Consider the following 18,322-nt stretch of genomic DNA (forward strand, 5'->3'; position numbering starts at 1 on the left):
AGCCTGTGGGGAGAGAGTGAGGAGTGCCGAGGGGGCTCTGCTCCAAGCAGAACGCTGTCTTTAAATAGAGTCAGAATCCCAGGATGGTTTGGGCTGGACAGGACCTTTAAGCTCCTCTTGTTCCATGGGCAGGGACACCTTCTCTATCCCAGGTCTGTCCTGACAGGAACCTGGAGGGGGGAGGAGTTCCCGTGGTGAAGCAGGGTAGGGAATCCTCAGGCTAAAAATCTGAGATTCCATCTCTTGTTTTTGAGGGTTGGAGTAGAACCCAAACCTCCAGCCCATTGTGAAAGCAGATCCCAGAAGATTCCTGGCAGGGATGCAGGGTTGGGAATGGGGCTGGTGAGTCCCAGGGTGGCTGAGAAGGGGCAGAGCAGGGCTTGGGCTCCCCGTTCCCATAAGATTCCTGGGGTTTTGTGCTCCCTTCTGTTGCCACTGGGTCTCTCTCCAGTGCACCCAGGGAATGACAGAGCTCACAGGAGCCCTCAGCACCAGGAGCTGCCTGAGCTGCAGCCGTGCCATACGAGAGCCACAGGAGCCAGCAGGAGGCACCCAGAGTTTCCCTGGGACCTGGCCAGTGCTTGCCAAGCCACCTGGAGAGCTGCTGGGTGCTTCAGGGCTCCCAGGGCAGCCAGCAGGGCCCTTTTGTCCCTCTCCTGGGGCCACTCTGTGCTCACACCCTGAGAGGAGCCTGGCCCAGGGGAAGTGTGGGAGCTGTTGCTCCCCAGACTGGTGTGGCCCGGGGTGCAGAAGGGTTGGGTGCTCAGGGCAGCCCTGGAACTAAATCCTCATCCCTCTGGCAGGAGTTCTTGGAGGAACTGTGACCTCAGGCAGCTCTGCCAGCTCTGGGTGCTGCCCACATCCACACCTGGGCTGTGGGTGTTGGGTCACCCAGAGCACCAGCACAGCCTTGGAGGTGCCAAATTTGGAAAGCCTGGGCTGTTTCAGTGTGTTTTCCACACAACCTCAGCCCAGGGGCCAAGTCAGATTTTGGGATTTGACACAAACCCAAAGGGAATGGTGAGTTCCTTTGGTCTCCAGTTAGGGACAGGTGTCCCCACTGCCTCCAGTGCTGCTTGCCCTGGGTGGAGTCTGGTCTTGGGGAGGAGAAACTCCCCTGTGAGCACCTGCTGCTGTGGGAGACCTCAGCCCAGCATCCAGGGTGGCCAGGAGAGCTGGAAACTCCCAGGATACATCCAGGGTGGCCAGGAGAGCTGGAAACTCCCAGGATACATCCAGGGCGGCCAGGAGAGCTGGAGACCCCCCAGGATAGCTCTGTGTCCATGCTGGAACAGCCTCTTGGAATGCACCTGGGTTCCCACAGGCTGCACATCCACAGCCCAGCGCTGTGGGAACACCTCTGTGGGATGGTGGGGTGGCATTTGGGGTTTGCCTGTGCCCCTCTCCTCCTGGCAGGGCAGGCACAGTCACCTTTCCCCAAGGGGACAGCAGTGGATCCCAAAAGCTCCTGGTGTGTGTGGTGATGTCTGGGCCCGTGGTGTCTGTGTTAGAGGTGCTGCTGGTGCTGTCCGGCTGTCCGTGGGGATTTGTCCTGTCCTGTGTGGAGCCCTCCTGTGTGGCTCTCTGGAGAAGGTGGAATTGCCTCCCCTCTCTCCCACCAGGTGCAGAGCCAGGCCGGGTCTCTCCTGTGCAGTGCCACAGTCCTTGGGAGCAGGGGCTGAATTCCCTGCAGTTCATGCCCTGCTCTCCCTTCCTCCCCATGTCACTGGTCACCTCTCCTGGGGACGGAACAGCCCCGGTGCTGGCATGTGAAAATCCAGGGGTGAAGGAGAAAATCCAGAATGGGGGAAGAGGAGGCTGGGAAGGGGCAGGAAGCCAGGAGTACTCCTTGTCTGAGTGAGGAAAAGCCAGGGCTGGTTCTGGGCTTTGCCCCTGGGTGCTGGCACTCAGGGGTGTTCCAGGCAGTGCCAATCCCAGGCAGTGAGTGCCATCCCAGGGCAGTGCCATCCCAGGGCAGTGCCATCCCAGGGCAGTGCCATTCCCAGGCACTGTCCTGGGGGCAGCTGCATCCCCAGGAGGTTTCTCCACTCTGGAGGCCGAAGTCTTGGTGTGCTGCTGCTCCAGGCCGGGCTGAGGAGCTGCTGGTGCCCTCCAGCAGCCAAGGTTCAGGGAGGGACAGCTCCTGGATCCTCTGGGGAAGCCCTCCCAACCCTTTTGGAGCCATCCTGACCCAGCTGAGGGCAGGCAGTGAGGCCTCTGACAAACCATGGGAGTTTGTCTCCAACCTTTGCAGGAAAACCAAGCCCCAGGAGCATCCAGACCAGGCAGCCCTGCCTGGGGCCAGGGAGAGCAGTGGAGGCAGGAGGATGAGGAGGAAAGGGCTGCTCTGGGCTGGAGAAGGGTCCCTGGGATCTCTGCTCCCTTCCAGGCCACCTCCACCTGCACACGAACTGGCTCCAGGTGCTGTCCTGACCCTTCTGGGCATCTCCGGGGATATCCCAGCTCTGAGGGCCCTGCCTCCCCGCTGGCTCTTCCCCCATGGGGGACACGGGGACTGTGGCAGGGACAGAGTGCTGCTGTATTTCCCACCTCCTGCCCTCCTCCTCCTGCCTGCAAGTGCCTGGGCTGGGCAAAATTCCACATTGGATGGAAAACTGCTGGCCCAGGAACGGAGGGTGAGGAGCCCTGAGCCCCAGGGCCCCTGCCACTGACAGCTGAGGTTGCAGGATGGGGACATCTCTCCTTTCTCCATTTTTATTTATAAACAGGTATTTTCCTGGACAGCTGGAGGCTGGAAATGATTTCATTCCTTTCCTGTTTATATTTGGCTTTAAACAAATAAACAACACTGACTTGCTACCTACTGCCGGTGTGCTGTGCTGCTCGAGCTGCTCCCAAACCTGTGCCTGCACTCCTGGCAGGGCTCTGCCCTTCCCTGTGCCCGAGGGAGGGTGATGTGTCCCTGACAGTGCCAGTCTGGCACCGGGGAGATGGGGACAGAAGCCCCCGCTGTGCCACAGCTGCCTCCTGGGGAAGCCCCCTGTCGCGGGGGTCCTGGGTCACCTCTGGATGTCCCCTCTGTCCCCGCCCGCCCAGGGGCACAGCCCGGGTAGTGCCAAGGCTGGGGCAGCCGGGGGCTCAGGTGGGAGCTGCCGCGGGGTGTCCGTGGGGGACCCCGGCCCCGTTCCCGCACGGGGGTGCCGGGGCAGCTCCGCGCCCTTCTCGGGGCCGCTCCAGAGCCGCCAGCGGGGCACAGCCGGGGGCTCCCGGTGCCAGCCGCCGCTGCCGGGGCCGTCCCCGCTCCCCGAGGGTGCCACCCCCGCGGGCCCGGCGCTGCCTCTGGGCGGGGGCGCGCAGGGCCCCGGGGCCGCCGCGCCGCCGCCGCCTCCCCGCCGCGCCCGCCCTTAAAAGCGGCGGCGGCTCCGGTGCAGCGCCCGCGGCGGCGCTCCCGGCACGGCCCGGGATGGGCTCCGCGCACTCCGTGCCCGCCGAGATGCGGGAGCTGGCGGACAGGACGGGCTGTGAGTACCGGGGACCCGCGGGCACCGCGGCCGCGCCGCCGCCGCCCCGCTCATCCCACCCCGCCCCGAGCCCCCGGCCCCGCCGCCGGAGGGGACACCGGGGGACCGGCCCCGCAGGGGACACATCACCCGCGGGGGTGCGGGACGTGGCACCCGGGGAGGGGGGGCTGTGCGGGACGTGTCACCCGCGGGGGGTGCAGGAGGTGCCAGCCGGGGAGGGGGGGGGCACACGGAAATGTCACCTGGGCGGCCGGGGGGCCGCAGGAGGTGACGCTCGAGCAGGGCAGGGGGTGCAGGACGTGTCGTGCGACCCGCGGGAGGGTGCAGGGAATGTCACTCGGGAGGGTGCAGAGGTGTCACTTGGGCTGGGGGAGAGCAGGATGTGACACCGGGGGATGGAGCGGGGGAGGGGACAGGGGATAAGAGGGGAGCGTGTAGGACTGTCACCAGAGGGTGCCAGCATGTCACCCTGGGCGTGCAGCCGTGTCCCCGCTGCCACCACGCCACCGGCCGGGCGTCGAGCGGCCACACGTGCGAGCCCCAGCCGGGCTCTGCCCCCCGCGCCACCGTGCAGGGCATTGTCCCCGCAGGGCTGCTCTGCCCCGGAGCCACCGGGCCGCGACACCCCGCGGTTGCTGCGGGGCTGCTTTGGGATCGAGGGACCAGCAGGGGAAGGGGCAGGGACACGGCCCAGGGCTCCCCGCAGGGAGGGACGGGGTGGCCGTGTCCGTCCCGGGAAGTGTCACCGCTCCAGGACGCGGCAGCTCCGGGCACGGAGACCGGGGAGCTCCCGCCTGGATCCTCCAGCTGCGGTGGAGGGAGGGCTGAGGGGGGGCTCTGCCCACGGCCAAAGGGTCTGTGGGGGCCGAGAGGGTCCGGTGACTGTCCCCAGTGCTGCTGCTGCTCCTGGGGTCACATCACATCTCCCTTTATCTCTCCACTCCTCGGGAGGGCTGAGCCCCCCGCACCCCTCTGAGCCCCCCGGGACGGACTCAGGAGCTTGGGGAGCCTGCGGGGTGCCAGCCTGGCAGCCCAGGGTGGGAGGAGGATTTTGGGGAGCCCCCGGCCCGGGGACACTGCAGCAGCATCGCGGGCACGGGCGGCTCCTGCCGTGGGAGGCTCCTCCCCGGTGCCCCGTGGATCAACCCCAGGGCAGGGTTTGAGAGGGCAACCCCCAAAAACCTCTGGAAACCAGAGGAGGGAGGGCAGGGGGAGCCCACTCTCCAAGCCACGTCTGGGGTGCCCGTCCTGTGCTGCCCGTGGGATTCACAGAGCTCCCCCTGGGCTGTGGCCGCTGCCCGAATCCCGGGGAGTTCCGGGGATTCGCAGCCGTGCTGCTGGGCACCGCAGCCACCCTCGGTCCCGTGGGAGGAGCAGGGACAGGGCAGAGCCACTCGGGGGTGCCCCAGGCTGGTTCCTTTTCCTTTTTCCCGTGGAGGGACACCCTGAGGGGCTGCTCGGGGCCGCTTCTCTGTTGTGATGCACTAGATCCTTCACTTCTCCTCCCTCGCTCCCTCCCTCTGTGTGCTCCATCCCAAAGCTGCTGCAGCGTCTCCCCGGGGTGAAGTGGCACTTCCCGGGATGCTGTGACCATCCCTGCAGCCAGGCTGGTCCCACAGGAGGGCTGAGCCCCCCCAGGGCCTCTGAGCCCCCCCAGGGCCCCTTCCCCTTTGCTCAAGCAGCACAAACCACGCAAGGCTGGGAGTGGCAAGCCCAGCTCCCTTTGGTTGAAATCCCATTTTCCCCCATTAGCAGAGGCTGCCGTGCTTGGACACGGGCCTGCAGCATCAGGATGCTTCTCAGGGACACGAGCAGCCTCTGCTGCCCTTGAGCCAGCCCTTCTTCCAGCAAAGCTTTTGCCTTTTCTGCAGATTTTCCCTTTTTTTTTTCTGGAAAGCAGCCGAGCTCTGCCACCTTCAGAGGCCAGAGCGCTGCTGGGAGAGCTGCCCCGGGAGGAACACCTGGGATGGGGAAAGAGGCAGGAAAAGCCTCACTGAGCCTTCCGGGGCCAGCCCAACCATGAGCATCCAGCTGCTGAGCCCAGCTCTTTGTCCTCTTGGTGTCTGGGACGTTTTCCTGAGAGGTCCAAGCCTTTTGGTGCGCACCCAGCCCCAGATGCTGAGGGCTTGGTGGCCCAGCTGCTCCCATGGTGACGGCGATGGCGTCACGGCACGGAGTGAAAGGTCACTTCTGCAGGGCCAAAATTGGAAAGCAAAGTCCAGGGAAAGTTTCCATGGGACAGCAGCAGAGCAGCAGCCAGCAGGGACCGGGGGAGAAAACATCCGGGGGAGCCTGGGCATCCTCACCTGGGAGCCAGGGGGCCGGGCGGGGATAGAGGGGGTTGGTTTGAGGGGCGTCCTGCAGGGATCCAGGCAGGCTCAGGGCCCCAGTCCATCCAGCCAGGATGGGATTCCCTGGCTGTTAACAGAGGGCTCTGAAGGCCCAGCCCCGCTGATCAATGCAGCTGCTATTTCCAGGCTGTGAAGCAGCAGTGGGGAAAGCAAAGGACATTATTTAAACATCATAAAAGGCAGCGAGGGAGGCAGCTCAGCCCAGCTCTGACCCTGCTGTCTTGCTGCAATTAACCCTTTGCAACCCCTTAAGGTGGTTTTAGGTCTCTCCACGGTGCCAGGAGGGGCTGATTTTGGCTGCTGGGGCAGCCCTGCCCCGTGCCCAGCCCCAGCCAGGGCTGCAGGAGCCTGTGGGCCCAGCTGGTGCCCCTCCAAACCCCCAGCCCCCAGAGCCACAGCTCCAAAGCACTTCCCTGGCTCCTGGGAATGGCCCCTGTCAATATTTGCACAAGAGTCAGGCTCTGGGGGTTAGAGCTTGCTTACAGCCCCTGGAGAGCAGCAGGGGAAGATGAACTCACCTGTGCTGGGGACCAGGGCCGTGGGGAGGAGCTGCTGAGCCCCAGCACTCGGGGGGCTCAAAGGGAGCTGCTGGTCCCCCCCTTCCAGCCCTGCCCTGGGATGGCGTTGGTGCCCCCTGGGGCAGTGCCCACCCCCGTGGTTTGTGGCTCACCCTGAGCAGTGGCAGCAATTTCAAAGCCAGGCATTGATTTTGGGGTCTGCTCTGTCCCCTCCGTGTCCTTTCCTCTTCCCTGGCAGCTGCCAGGATTTTCTGATCCCAGAGTTATTTCCTGCAGCAGCCATGGCCGAGGACACGGAGGAACCTCCTGGCTCCAGGCAGAGCTGGGGCAGGAGAGGAACTGCCTGGGCACAGCTCTGCCCACGGTGCCAACAACCCCAAAGAAATGCCAAGCCCGTTCCAGTGGACTGGCACCAAGGATCCTGAGCTGGGGGTGGGATCCCACTGTGCCGTTCCATGCCATGCTGGGCCAGGGAATTCCCTGCAGACCGGGACAGGGAATACCCCAGCCCTTGGCACCGTCCTGGCAGCCAGCACCGGGCGCAGGGACACGGAGGGACCTTGCAGGGCGGCACGGAGCCACCGCAGGGCAATGGGGGTGGCACAGCTGTGCCCAGGGCCGTGCCCCGCTGCCGGGGTGTGGGACAGGCACAGAGGGGTGTCCCAGGGGTCCCCCGGGGCGCAGCCCCTGTCACCTCTCTCCTTTCCTTGGCAGTCACCTCCGAGCAGATCGAGCACCTGCACCGGCGCTTCAAGCAGCTGAGCCAGGACCAGCTGACCATCCGGTAGGGAATGCCAGCCCCACGGCAGTGCCAGCCCCGGGCAATGCCAGCCCCACTGCAATGCCAGCCCCACTGCAATGCCAGCCCCACTGCAATAACAGCCCCACTGCAGTGCCAGCCCCACTGCAATGCCAGCCCCACTGCAATAACAGCCCCACGGCAATGCCAGCCCCACGGCAGTGCCAGCCCCACGGCAGTGCCAGCCCCGGGCAATGCCAGCCCCACTGCAGTGCCAGCCCCACTGCAATAACAGCCCCACGGCAGTGCCAGCCCCGGGCAATGCCAGCCCCACTGCAGTGCCAGCCCCACTGCAGTGCCAGCCCCACTGCAATGCCAGCCCTGCTGCAATTCCCACCCCACTGCAATCCCAGCCCCTCTGCAATCCCAGTCCCATTACAATTCCCATCCTGTGGTAATTCCAGCCCCACTGCAATCCCAGCCCTTCTGCAATTCCCATCCCCTGGCAATCCCAGCCCCAGGGCAATTCCAGCCCCACATCCAGGGCCTCCCCCTTCCCTGGGCTGTCCCAAAGTGCTGGTCCAGGGCTGGGATTCTGAGTGTCCTTCCCTGAGCCATCCCTGAGCCAGCTCCTGCAGCATGGCCTTGCAAATATTCCAAGGAAAAACACGCGGTGACACAGTGGCCTGGGAGCAGGGGCACTCCTGACAAACATCTCATCACCCCCCAGCTTTAAAATCAGTTTTGGGGAGGGAAGGGGGGGTTGCAGGTGCTCCTGTCCCTCTCCTCGGTGGCTGCACAGGGAATTGAGAGATCTCCAAGCTCCCCCTGCTCCCCAGGGTTATTTCTTGGCTCTTGGTTTGCTTTATAAATCCCAGAGATCAAAGCCCAGCATGGGCTCAGCAGGAAGCTGAGGGGAGGGTGGACAGCAGGATCTCCTTGCTGTGCCTTGGTGAGCCCTTTTTCCTGGGAAAACTCCAAAATCCACAGCAGCTGGAGCCATGCAAAGAGCCCTGGGGTCATCCCAAGAGCTTCCCCAAGACCCATCCTAGTGGGACAAAATCCCTGAGCATGGACTTGCTCTGTCTGAACGGAAGAAAAAAGGGTTTTAATCCAAAACCCCTTTATATTTCCGTGACTGCCTGGAAGGAAGGGTTGGGTCTCTCAGGGCTTCTGCCTCCTCCCCACCTCCCTCACGCTCTCTCTGCGCCCTTTGCAGCAAGGAGAACTTTGACAGCATTCCCGACCTGGAGTTCAACCCCATCCGAGGCAAAATCGTCCACGCCTTTTTTGACAAGCGGTGAGCACCCCCAGCCCCCGGGGAGGGAGGATTTATGAGGATTTATCCTCTGGAAATGGGCTGGGGCTGGCCGAGGCCCTTCCCCCTAAAGGCTGGGGTGGATCCAGGTGGGACATGAGACATTCAAGCTGAACCCCAGGGACAAAGGGGTCCAGAGCCCCGCTGGGGTGTGGTGGTGCTGGGGGTGGGTGCTGGGGGCTCCCCATCACCGTGGGCTCCGGCACCCCCAGGAACCTGCGGCAGGAGTCGGACGGGCTGGCGGAGGAGATCACCTTCGAGGACTTCCTGACCATCATGTCCTACTTCAGACCCATCGAGATGAACATGGACGAGGAGCAGCTCGAGCGCTTCCGCAAGGAGAAGCTGAAATGTGAGGCTCCCCCGGGGCGAACCTGGGCTCTGGGGCTGGGGGGAAGGAGCTGCCCTGACCCTGCCGTCCCCTCCTGTCCCCCCAGTCCTGTTCCACATGTACGACTCGGACCACGACGGGAAGATCACGCTGCAGGAGTACAGAAATGTAACGTGGGCTCCCCCCTGCCCCACGCCCCCCTCCCCAGGCCTGGCCTGAGCCTCTGCCTTGCAGGTGGTGGAGGAGCTGCTGTCAGGGAACCCCCACCTGGAGAAGGAGTCGGCTCGATCCATCGCCGACGGGGCCATGATGGAGGCAGCCAGCATCTGCGTGGGACAAATGGTGGGAGCCTGTGCTGGGAGCTGCTCCCTGCTCTGAGGGGCTCCGGTGGCATCAAAGTGGGGCTGGAAGGTGTCCCTGCTTCCCAGGGCACCTCCCTGGGCCACAGCTGCTTTGGCTGGAGGTGTTTTTTGCAGGCAGCAGCTTCCAGAGTGATGTTTTCTCATGAGAGAGGGATCAGCAAATGGCATCCCACAAACCCCGTCCTTATTGCTTATGGAAAGGGCTGCGCCTCGCAGCCGTGGGAGTTTGGGAACCAATCTGGGGCTGGCCACGGGGTACAGGGCAGGAACCCATGGGAGATTCGTCCCTCAGCCCCAGGGGACATCCCTGGGCCACCCCTCCCATCACCCCGGGGCAGCTGCGATGTTTGCTCTCACTGCGGCAGGGCCCGGACCAGGTGTACGAGGGCATCACCTTCGAGGACTTCCTTAAGGTCAGTGACACCCCCGTGTCCCCAGGAGGAGGGGCCGGGGCGGGCACAGCAGGGACAGGGCACGGCAGGGACAGGGCACGGCAGGGGCCGGGGTGTGGCCCTGGCCCCCTCAGCCCTGTCCCCTGGCAGATGTGGCAGGGCATCGACATCGAGACCAAGATGCACGTCCGCTTCCTCAACGTGGACACCATCGCCCACTGCTACTGAGAGGGGCAGGAGGAGGAGGAGGAGGAACGGGAGGAAGAGGACCCGCAGCAGCTCCATGTCCTGGCAGCCGGCTCCCAGCTCCACGGCGCTGCCCCGCCCGTGGGCCTGTTCCACGCGGGGGCTGCTCTCTAGAAACATCCGAGGCTTTTATCTGTAATAAAAGATATTTCTCTTTTTAGTCCTCGCTGAGAAATCCTCCGTCCGTCCATCCGTCACTCCGCGGTGGAGTGTTTCCCTGAGCAGAATCCCTCCACAGATCCCGGCTGCCCCATAAACCTGGGGTTCAGCCTCTCCAGGTGCTGCTGTGGGGAAGGAGCCGCCCAGCTTGGGCCGACCCCAGGCCGGGGGAGAGGCAGGGATGGGGATGCTGGGGGGCAGGAGGTGACGGCAGCACCTGCAGGGACAGCCACGTCCCCCTGCGCATCCTGCGGGGAAGGTGGAGGCAGCGACACGAGGAATATTCCCGGTTTAACCCCAGAGCTCCCCCCGGGCAGAGGCAGGCAGGAGGAGCCCCAGCAGGCAGCGGGGACGCGGGGACGCGGGCTCCTGGCAACCAGGTGGCTTCTGCCCCCACATGTTCCCGCTAGAACAAGGCACGGGGGACGGGGGCTGTGCGCTGGCATCAGCGGCGGGATGGCTCCCGGCGCTCCCGTCTCTAAGGCAGCCTGAGCTGCGGGGGGAGGGAGGCAGGGAAAAAAGGGCAATGGCTATTTTTAGGAAAGCAGGGAAGAGTTATTTGTTTTATCAAAAAACAGCTTTCCCTGGTGACAGGGGCCGGCGCTGGGAGCAGCACAGCCGGCAGCTGAGGGGCTGGGCAGCGATGGGCGCGGGGCCCCCCGGCCCAGTGTCACCCCTCTGTCCCTCCCTGTGTCTCCCCTCTGTCCCTCCCTGTGCCACCCCTGGCTCAAGGCAACATTTCCTCCTTCTTTTCCACATTATCGGGGGTCTCTGCCCTGCACCCCCGCACTGAGGGCGCATTTAGGGCTCCTGTCCCCTCCCGAGTGCCCGTGTCCGTGCGGAGCCGCTGGAGCCGAGCCGGGAGCAGCTCCCGGAGCCGCCGGGGAAGGACAAGGACAGCGCTGCCCTGCAATGCGGTGCTGCCCGCAGGGACCCGCACGGGGCTGACCCGGGGGTGCAGCCGCTCCCGGGTCCCCCTGGGAATGTCCCACTGGGAATGTCCCACCTGGGAATGTCTCACGGGGCCGTGGGACAGCGCTGCTGGGGCTGGGTGTAGGGCACGGCGGGGATGGAGCTGGGCTGGGCTGGGTGTAGGGCACGGCGGGGATGGGGCTGGGCTGGGCTGGGTGTAGGGCACGGCGGGGATGGGGCTGGGCTGGGCTGGGTGTAGGGCACGGTGGGGATGGAGCTCCCGGCTCTCCCGGAGGTGCCATTCGGCCCTGGGGGTCTCCTGGTGCTGCCCCACAGCCTGGGCTGCGTTTGCAGAGCTCCGGGATTCCCTCCTTGGGCCCCTCTGAGTACCCCCATCACCTCCTCCTCCTCCTCCTCCTCCCCCCCCCCCGTGCCGGACCCCCAGCGCTCCCTCCCCACCCCATGCACACGAGGGCACAACCCTCAGCTCCTCCCCAAATCCCCAGGTTTCCGCAGGCAGCCCAGGCTCCTTTCCCTGATTTCCCACTGAAATTCCCACCCGGAGGCTGCGGGACCAGCCCAGTCCCCGATGCCGCTGCCGGCTCCGCGCTCCCGCTCCGGGCGCTGGTGCCTGCGGGGTCCTTGCCTGCCCCAATCCCCGGCGGGGCTGCAGGGGTTAACTCGAGCTCGGGGTCCCACTCCCCCTCCACGCCCCGATTTCCTCGGGGGAATCCTCCGAGAGGATCCCAGCAAGGCAGGGAAGTGGAGGCCAGGAGGAGTGAAGAGGATGGATGAGAGGATAATTATTACCCCAGAGTTAATCAGGTATAACTCCCCTGAGTTAATTAGCTGCCCCCGGTGTTCTGAGCGGCAAGGAAAGCGAGGGAGGTTGGGAAACAGAGGCAGGACCCAGCACAAAGTGGCCGCAGCGTTTTCCCTTGGCTGGTGTCGGGAATTCCCGGTGGGAAATGGGCGAGCAGTGATTTATTAAAAAGTACGGATATGTTACTAGTACTGATCCCCAACTGTGACGGACAAAAACTCTCTCACAGTTTAAAGTTAGAAAGTGTGTGTTTATTGCAGGATAGCTCCCAAATACACACCGCAATTCGCAGGTGATTCCAGAGCCCTTTCATCTAGACAAGTATTGAACGCCCAAAATACAAATACATATTCATAGCTTTGGTACATCCCATTCCCTGCTTCGTGTGGTAATTAGTTCAAAAACCATTAAGCATGCGTAGTTTGTTCCTTGAAATGGGTCGGTGGTCGCTTTCATGGGGAGGGCTCCCAAAATGAAGAAGTAAATGAAGTCTTCCTCGTTCTGAGCTTTCTACCTTTTCAATGCAAATATGACAAATGAACCCTTGGAAGAACTCCCATTCCCTGTCTTCAGTTGGTTTCAGAGCAGAGGAGGCCCACAATTGTCCCATGCTCCTCAAAGCTATTTGTCAGTTCCTATATTCTTCATTATAAACCCAGCTGACCAAACATTCTGTTGACATTCAATCAATTATTAGTTAACTGCTAACTCTTACCTTCATCAAGGCCTACCCATTTATTTTCATTAACTCCAATAAAGCTTATCTCTAACTAAAATCTTAGCTCCTCTGAGATCTCTAAATTCCTTCGAGTTTCTGTCTCACCGGGTGAGGCTGGGCAGGGCAGGTGAGAGGGAGGAGCAGGGGATGGAGCCCTTTGCTCGTGTTGGGAATTCCGGTGGGAAATGGGAGAGGGGAGAGCAGGAGGGAGGCTGGGCAGGGCAGGAGCAGAGATGGAGCCTGATCGTCAGCCCAGCCAAGGGATGGAGCCGGAGAGCCCAGGCACGGGCAGGAGCCTCGTGTTCCACACAGCAAACCCCAGCGAAACGGGGATCGCCATCCTGAAAATCACAGGGAAAGCTGGCAGAGCCCCGGGGAAGCTGGCAAGGGCAAAGCTTCTGCCGCTGCAAAATCCTGCACAGCCCGGAGCATCCATCGAGGCAAACGGTTCTGTTGTGGGGCCAGGACGTGGCACGGAGCTCTGTGCAGACCCCACGGGGGAAATGGGAAATTGGAGCTGCCTTACAACACACGGGAAACTCCAGGGAGGCCGATAAAGGCTGGGCAGCATCAGAGAGAGCAGCTCCTGGGACTGGAGACGGGGACTGAGTGACCCCAGAGCCAGGGAGGGGGACTGAGGGACCCAGAGCTGAGTGACCCAGAGCTGGAGATGGGGACTGAGTGACCCCAGCACAGGAGAGGGGAACAGAGTGACCCCTGGATTGGAGAGGGGGACTGAGTGACCCCAGAGCTGGAAGGGGGGAACAGAGTGACCCCAGCACAGGAGAGGGGGACTGAGTGATCCCAGGATGGGAGACGGGGACTTGAGTGACCCCAGAGCTGAGTGACCCCAGAGCTGGAGATGGTAACTGAGTGATCCCAGGATTGGAGATGGGGACTGAGTGACCCCAGCACAGGAGAGGGGGACTGAGTGACCCCAGCACTGCAGGGCAGGGACCCTGGGCAGGTGGGTGTTGGCACAGAGGGGACACAGCCTGAGCCATCTCCCCACTGTCCCCCCTCCTCCATCAGCCCCTCAGGAGCCTGGGATGGCAGCAGAGGCCGAGCAAGGGGACACCCGGCCCGGGGGAGGGAGGAGCAGGAGGCGGCACAGACCCCGCAGCCGTGGAGCCAGGGCAGCCACCTGCAGCTGACATTTCTAAGCTGCATTTTGAGGAGTTCCTCGCTCCTGTGAGTGGCACTGGCTGCGGCAGGGCTGACAGAGGAAGCCCCCACCTGCAGCTCTCCCATGAAGAGGAGCTTGGCCCAGAGCCTGGAGATCCACATTTCTGGATGAATATCTGCCAGTGGCACAAATCCTGCCCTGAACAGGCTTTCCCCAGGTTTCTGCTGCACAATCCACCAGGATCTCCTCTGCTTTGGGGCCCCCAGTCCCTGCTGTCCCCCCTTTTCCCCTGGCAGCAGGGAGGACACCAGCTGCAGGCACCTGGAGTTTCAGGAGCATCCGCAGGTGGAAATGAGCAGGCAAATGTCACTGGAGGAGAAGAGGGGCAGAGAGGACATGAACAATGCCTGCAGCACGTCAGAGCACCTGCAGTCACCCCTCAGTGCCAGCAGCTGGGACAGGGAGTGACAGGGGTGGGCAGGGCAGGAGAGCAGAGCTGGGTGCCAAAGGCCACAGGGTGGGGAGAAAGGGGGTTCAGACACCCCCAGAGCACCTCAAAAAGCACCTCCTGCTCCTCCTCCCAGCACTCCTCAGATCAGGAGAGGGATGGCAGCCCCTGGAACCCCAGAGTGGCCCTGTCCTCACTGACTAGGGACGCCAACAGAGGCAAAAAGCACTTTCTGGGGGCTGGTGGCTCGAGGAGGAGAGCAGGGCAGGGGGGATTTTGCAGCACGGCTCTGCAGTGCCCTGCCCTGCAGGATGGTGTGCCAGGCTCCCCTGGAGCTGCTGCCAGTGACACACACACACACAGCCCTGTGACACACACAGAGCCCTGTGACACACACAGCCCTGTGACACACACACACAGAGCCCTGTGACACACACACAGCCCTGTGACACACACACAGCCGTGTGACACACACACAGCCCTGTGACACACACACAGCTCCCTGTGACACACACACACAGCCCTGTGACACACACACAGCCCTGTGACACACACACACAGCTCCCTGTGACACACACACAGAGCCCTGTGACACACACACACAGCCCTGTGACACACACACAGCCCTGTGACACACACACAGCTCCCTGTGACACACACACAGCCCTGTGACACACACACAGCCGTGTGACACACACACACAGCCCTGTGACACACACACACAGCCCTGTGACACACACACACAGCTCCCTGTGACACACACACAGCCCTGTGACACACACACACAGCCCTGTGACACACACACACAGCTCCCTGTGACACACACACAGGCCTGTGACACACACACACAGCTCCCTGTGACACACACACACAGCTCCCTGTGACACACACACAGGCCTGTGACACACACACAGCTCCCTGTGACACACACAGAGCCCTGTGACACACACACAGCTCCCTGTGACACACACAGAGCCCTGTGACACACACACAGCTCCCTGTGACACACACACACAGCCCTGTGACACACACACAGCCCTGTGACACACACACACACAGCCCTGTGACACACACACACAGCTCCCTGTGACACACACACAGCCCTGTGACACACACACACAGCCCTGTGACACACACACAGCTCCCTGTGACACACACACAGCTCCCTGTGACACACACACACAGCCCTGTGACACACACACAGCTCCCTGTGACACACACACAGCCCTGTGACACACACACAGCCCTGTGACACACACACACAGCCCTGTGACACACCCACAGCCCTGTGACACACACACACAGCCCTGTGACACACACACACAGCTCCCTGTGACACACACACAGCTCCCTGTGACACACACAGCTCCCTGTGACACACACACACAGCCCTGTGACACACACACACAGCCCTGTGACACACACACACAGCTCCCTGTGACACACACACAGCCCTGTGACACACACACACAGCCCTGTGACACACACACACAGCCCTGTGACACACACACAGCTCCCTGTGACACACACAGCCCTGTGACACACACACAGCCCTGTGACACACACACAGCTCCCTGTGACACACACACAGCACTGTGACACACACACAGCTCCCTGTGACACACACACAGCCCTGTGACACACACAGAGCCCTGTGACACACACACAGCTCCCTGTGACACACACACAGAGCCGTGTGACACACACACAGCCCTGTGACACACACACACAGCTCCCTGTGACACACACAGCCCTGTGACACACACACAGCCCTGTGACACACACACAGCTCCCTGTGACACACACACACAGCCCTGTGACACACACACACAGTTCCCTGTGACACACACACAGCCCTGTGACACACACACACAGCCCTGTGACACACACACAGAGTTCCCTGTGACACACACACAGCCCTGTGACACACACACACAGCCCTGTGACACACACACACAGCCCTGTGACACACACACAGCCCTGTGACACACACACAGCTCCCTGTGACACACACACAGCTCCCTGTGACACACACACAGCCCTGTGACACACACACAGCTCCCTGTGACACACACACAGCCCTGTGACACACACACACAGCTCCCTGTGACACACACACACAGCCCTGTGACACACACACAGTTCCCTGTGACACACACACAGCCCTGTGACACACACACACAGCCCTGTGACACACACACACAGCCCTGTGACACACACACAGCTCCCTGTGACACAAACACAGCCCTGTGACACACACACAGCTCCCTGTGACACACACACAGCTCCCTGTGACACACACACAGCCCTGTGACACACACACAGCTCCCTGTGACACACACACAGCCCTGTGACACACACACAGCCCTGTGACACACACACAGCCCTGTGACACACACACAGCTCCCTGTGACACACACACAGCCCTGTGACACACACACAGCTCCCTGTGACACACACACAGCCCTGTGACACACACACAGCTCCCTGTGACACACACACAGCTCCCTGTGACACAAACACAGCCCTGTGACACACACACAGCTCCCTGTGACACACACACAGCTCCCTGTGACACACACACAGCCCTGTGACACACACACAGCTCCCTGTGACACACACACAGCCCTGTGACACACACACAGCTCCCTGTGACACACACACAGCCCTGTGACACACACACAGCTCCCTGTGACACACACACAGCTCCCTGTGACACACACACAGCCCTGTGACACACACAGCTCCCTGTGACACACACACAGCCCTGTGACACACACACACAGCCCTGTGCCACACACACAGCCCTGTGACACACACACAGCTCCCTGTGACACACACACACACACAGCCCTGTGACACACACACAGCTCCCTGTGACACACACACAGCCCTGTGACACACACACAGCCGTGTGACACACACACACAGCCGTGTGACACACACACAGCCGTGTGACACACACACAGCTCCCTGTGATGCCACGTTCCCTCTGAGCAGGGGTCCCTCTCACCAAGACACAGACTCCTCCTTTTAGCTGAGGATTGCTGCCCCCTGTATGGGCACCAGGACTCTCAAGGCTTTTCATGCCAGGCTGTTCCCAGCTGTGCTGCCTTTGTGTTCTGTAGCTGTCCCTGACCCCTGTGCGAGTGCCACCAGCCTGGCAGTGGCACCATGTGAGCCTGACTCCAGCCTGGCCTCTGCCAGCTCGGCCCACTCTGCTCCAGCGTGTCCTCACTGCAGCTCCCCCACCCCAGCCCTGAGCCCACCCGGGGCAGATTTGTCCCTTCCCAGATCCCACCCCTGAGCTGTGGGACAGAGCCCTGGGCCCCTCCCTGCCACTCACTGCTACCAGGAGGCTGGGAAGCTCCAAGGTGGCTTCCATCCCCAGTCCAGCTGGGATGGAGACTCCATTCCTGCTCTTGAGATGAAGGCAGAGGCTCCCTTTCAATGCCCCCCTGCTGCCTCAGCTTTTATATTTTCCCATTCTGTGCTGCTTTACGTGTGGGTCTGGGTTTCATCAGGGGATGGGGAGCTCTCTGCACAGAGCAGGGAGACAAAACAATTCCTGCTCCAGCTGGGCACCAAGGACAAATGACCCAAATCTCAGCCCAGGAGCACAAACAACGGGGACTGAAGAGAGGAAAAGAGAAGGCTGAGACTGCACGGGCTAAAGCTGGAACGGGACAATGAACTGCAAGGTGCAAATGGAGCAGAACTGAGCCAAGGGAGAGACCCCGGGAGCGCTCGTGCATTTTGGGCCATTTTGGTTCATCTTGGGTGCAGCCCTGGCTGGGCTCTTGTGCTGCCCAAGGTGGATCCACTGAGGCCTCCTAATAAATCCCTGCTTTATTCTTCAGCTCTGCCCAGCCTCTGGTCCAGGGCAGCCTTCCAAGACATCAGCCTGACCGCAAAGCTCAGCAGCCTCCAGCCCTCCTGAGCAGCCAGGGGAGCAGCAGGACACCATCCCTTCCCTGAAAGTCCCCAGGGGGACACTCCAACAGCCCCAGACATCCACAAGAGCAGCGGGGGTTAAACACACACCCCCTCTGCTGCGGTACAATTCCTCAATTAACTGCATTCATTAACAGGCAAAGCCCCGGAGCAGCACGCCCCGGGGGGCTGTGCCTGTGAGCCCGTGCGGCTGCGGGGACAGGGGGACACTGGAGCTCTCTCAAAGGGAACAGCTGCCCCTGCAGGTGCTGCCATCCCCTTCCCGGAGCAGCCTGGCGCAGGCGGGCAGGAGGAGAGGGAGCAGCAGGAACGCGGGGGAGCGCTCCGGGAAAAGGGCACCGCACAAACTCATCGGCTCCTGGCAGCAGCCAGAGGAGGAGGAACAAAGCTGTTCCCAGATAATGAGGAGAGAGAAGGGGAAGGAAGAGCAATGAGCTGGGAGC

General features: G+C 62.2%; 2 protein-coding genes across 2 annotated transcripts; one reads left to right on the forward strand and one right to left on the reverse strand.

Moving 5' to 3' along the window:
- Positions 1-98: 98 nt before the first annotated feature.
- On the reverse strand, positions 99-2,843 carry LOC119707462. The gene is made up of 2 exons (XM_038152503.1): positions 1,990-2,843; positions 99-1,957 (listed from the first exon to the last, which is right to left on the reverse strand). The coding sequence occupies exons 1-2, from the start codon at positions 2,028-2,030 to the stop codon at positions 1,042-1,044; spliced, it is 957 nt and encodes a 318-aa protein (XP_038008431.1). The 5' UTR covers positions 2,031-2,843; the 3' UTR covers positions 99-1,041.
- Positions 2,844-3,306: 463 nt separating this feature from the next.
- On the forward strand, positions 3,307-9,867 carry TESC (tescalcin). The gene is made up of 8 exons (XM_038152504.1): positions 3,307-3,482; positions 7,066-7,135; positions 8,310-8,390; positions 8,621-8,760; positions 8,846-8,907; positions 8,974-9,081; positions 9,467-9,514; positions 9,644-9,867. The coding sequence occupies exons 1-8, from the start codon at positions 3,425-3,427 to the stop codon at positions 9,719-9,721; spliced, it is 645 nt and encodes a 214-aa protein (XP_038008432.1). The 5' UTR covers positions 3,307-3,424; the 3' UTR covers positions 9,722-9,867.
- Positions 9,868-18,322: the final 8,455 nt, after the last annotated feature.

Source organism: Motacilla alba, chromosome 15 (genome assembly GCF_015832195.1).
Source record: "Motacilla alba alba isolate MOTALB_02 chromosome 15, Motacilla_alba_V1.0_pri, whole genome shotgun sequence".
In the NCBI taxonomy this organism is placed as follows: domain Eukaryota; kingdom Metazoa; phylum Chordata; class Aves; order Passeriformes; family Motacillidae; genus Motacilla; species Motacilla alba.

Bases quoted from the DNA above. Each gene is read 5' to 3' on its own strand.
- LOC119707462 (XM_038152503.1), bottom strand. From the start codon at position 2,030: ATGCAGCTGCCCCCAGGACAGTGCCTGGGAATGGCACTGCC. The intron at 1,958-1,989 runs CTGGGATGGCAC...GATGGCACTGCC, and splicing joins TGCCTGGGAATGGCACTGCC to CTGGGATGGCACTCACTGCC.
- TESC (XM_038152504.1), top strand. From the start codon at position 3,425: ATGGGCTCCGCGCACTCCGTGCCCGCCGAGATGCGGGAGCTGGCGGAC. The intron at 8,908-8,973 runs GTAACGTGGGCT...TCTGCCTTGCAG, and splicing joins CGCTGCAGGAGTACAGAAAT to GTGGTGGAGGAGCTGCTGTC. The intron at 9,515-9,643 runs GTCAGTGACACC...GTCCCCTGGCAG, and splicing joins CCTTCGAGGACTTCCTTAAG to ATGTGGCAGGGCATCGACAT.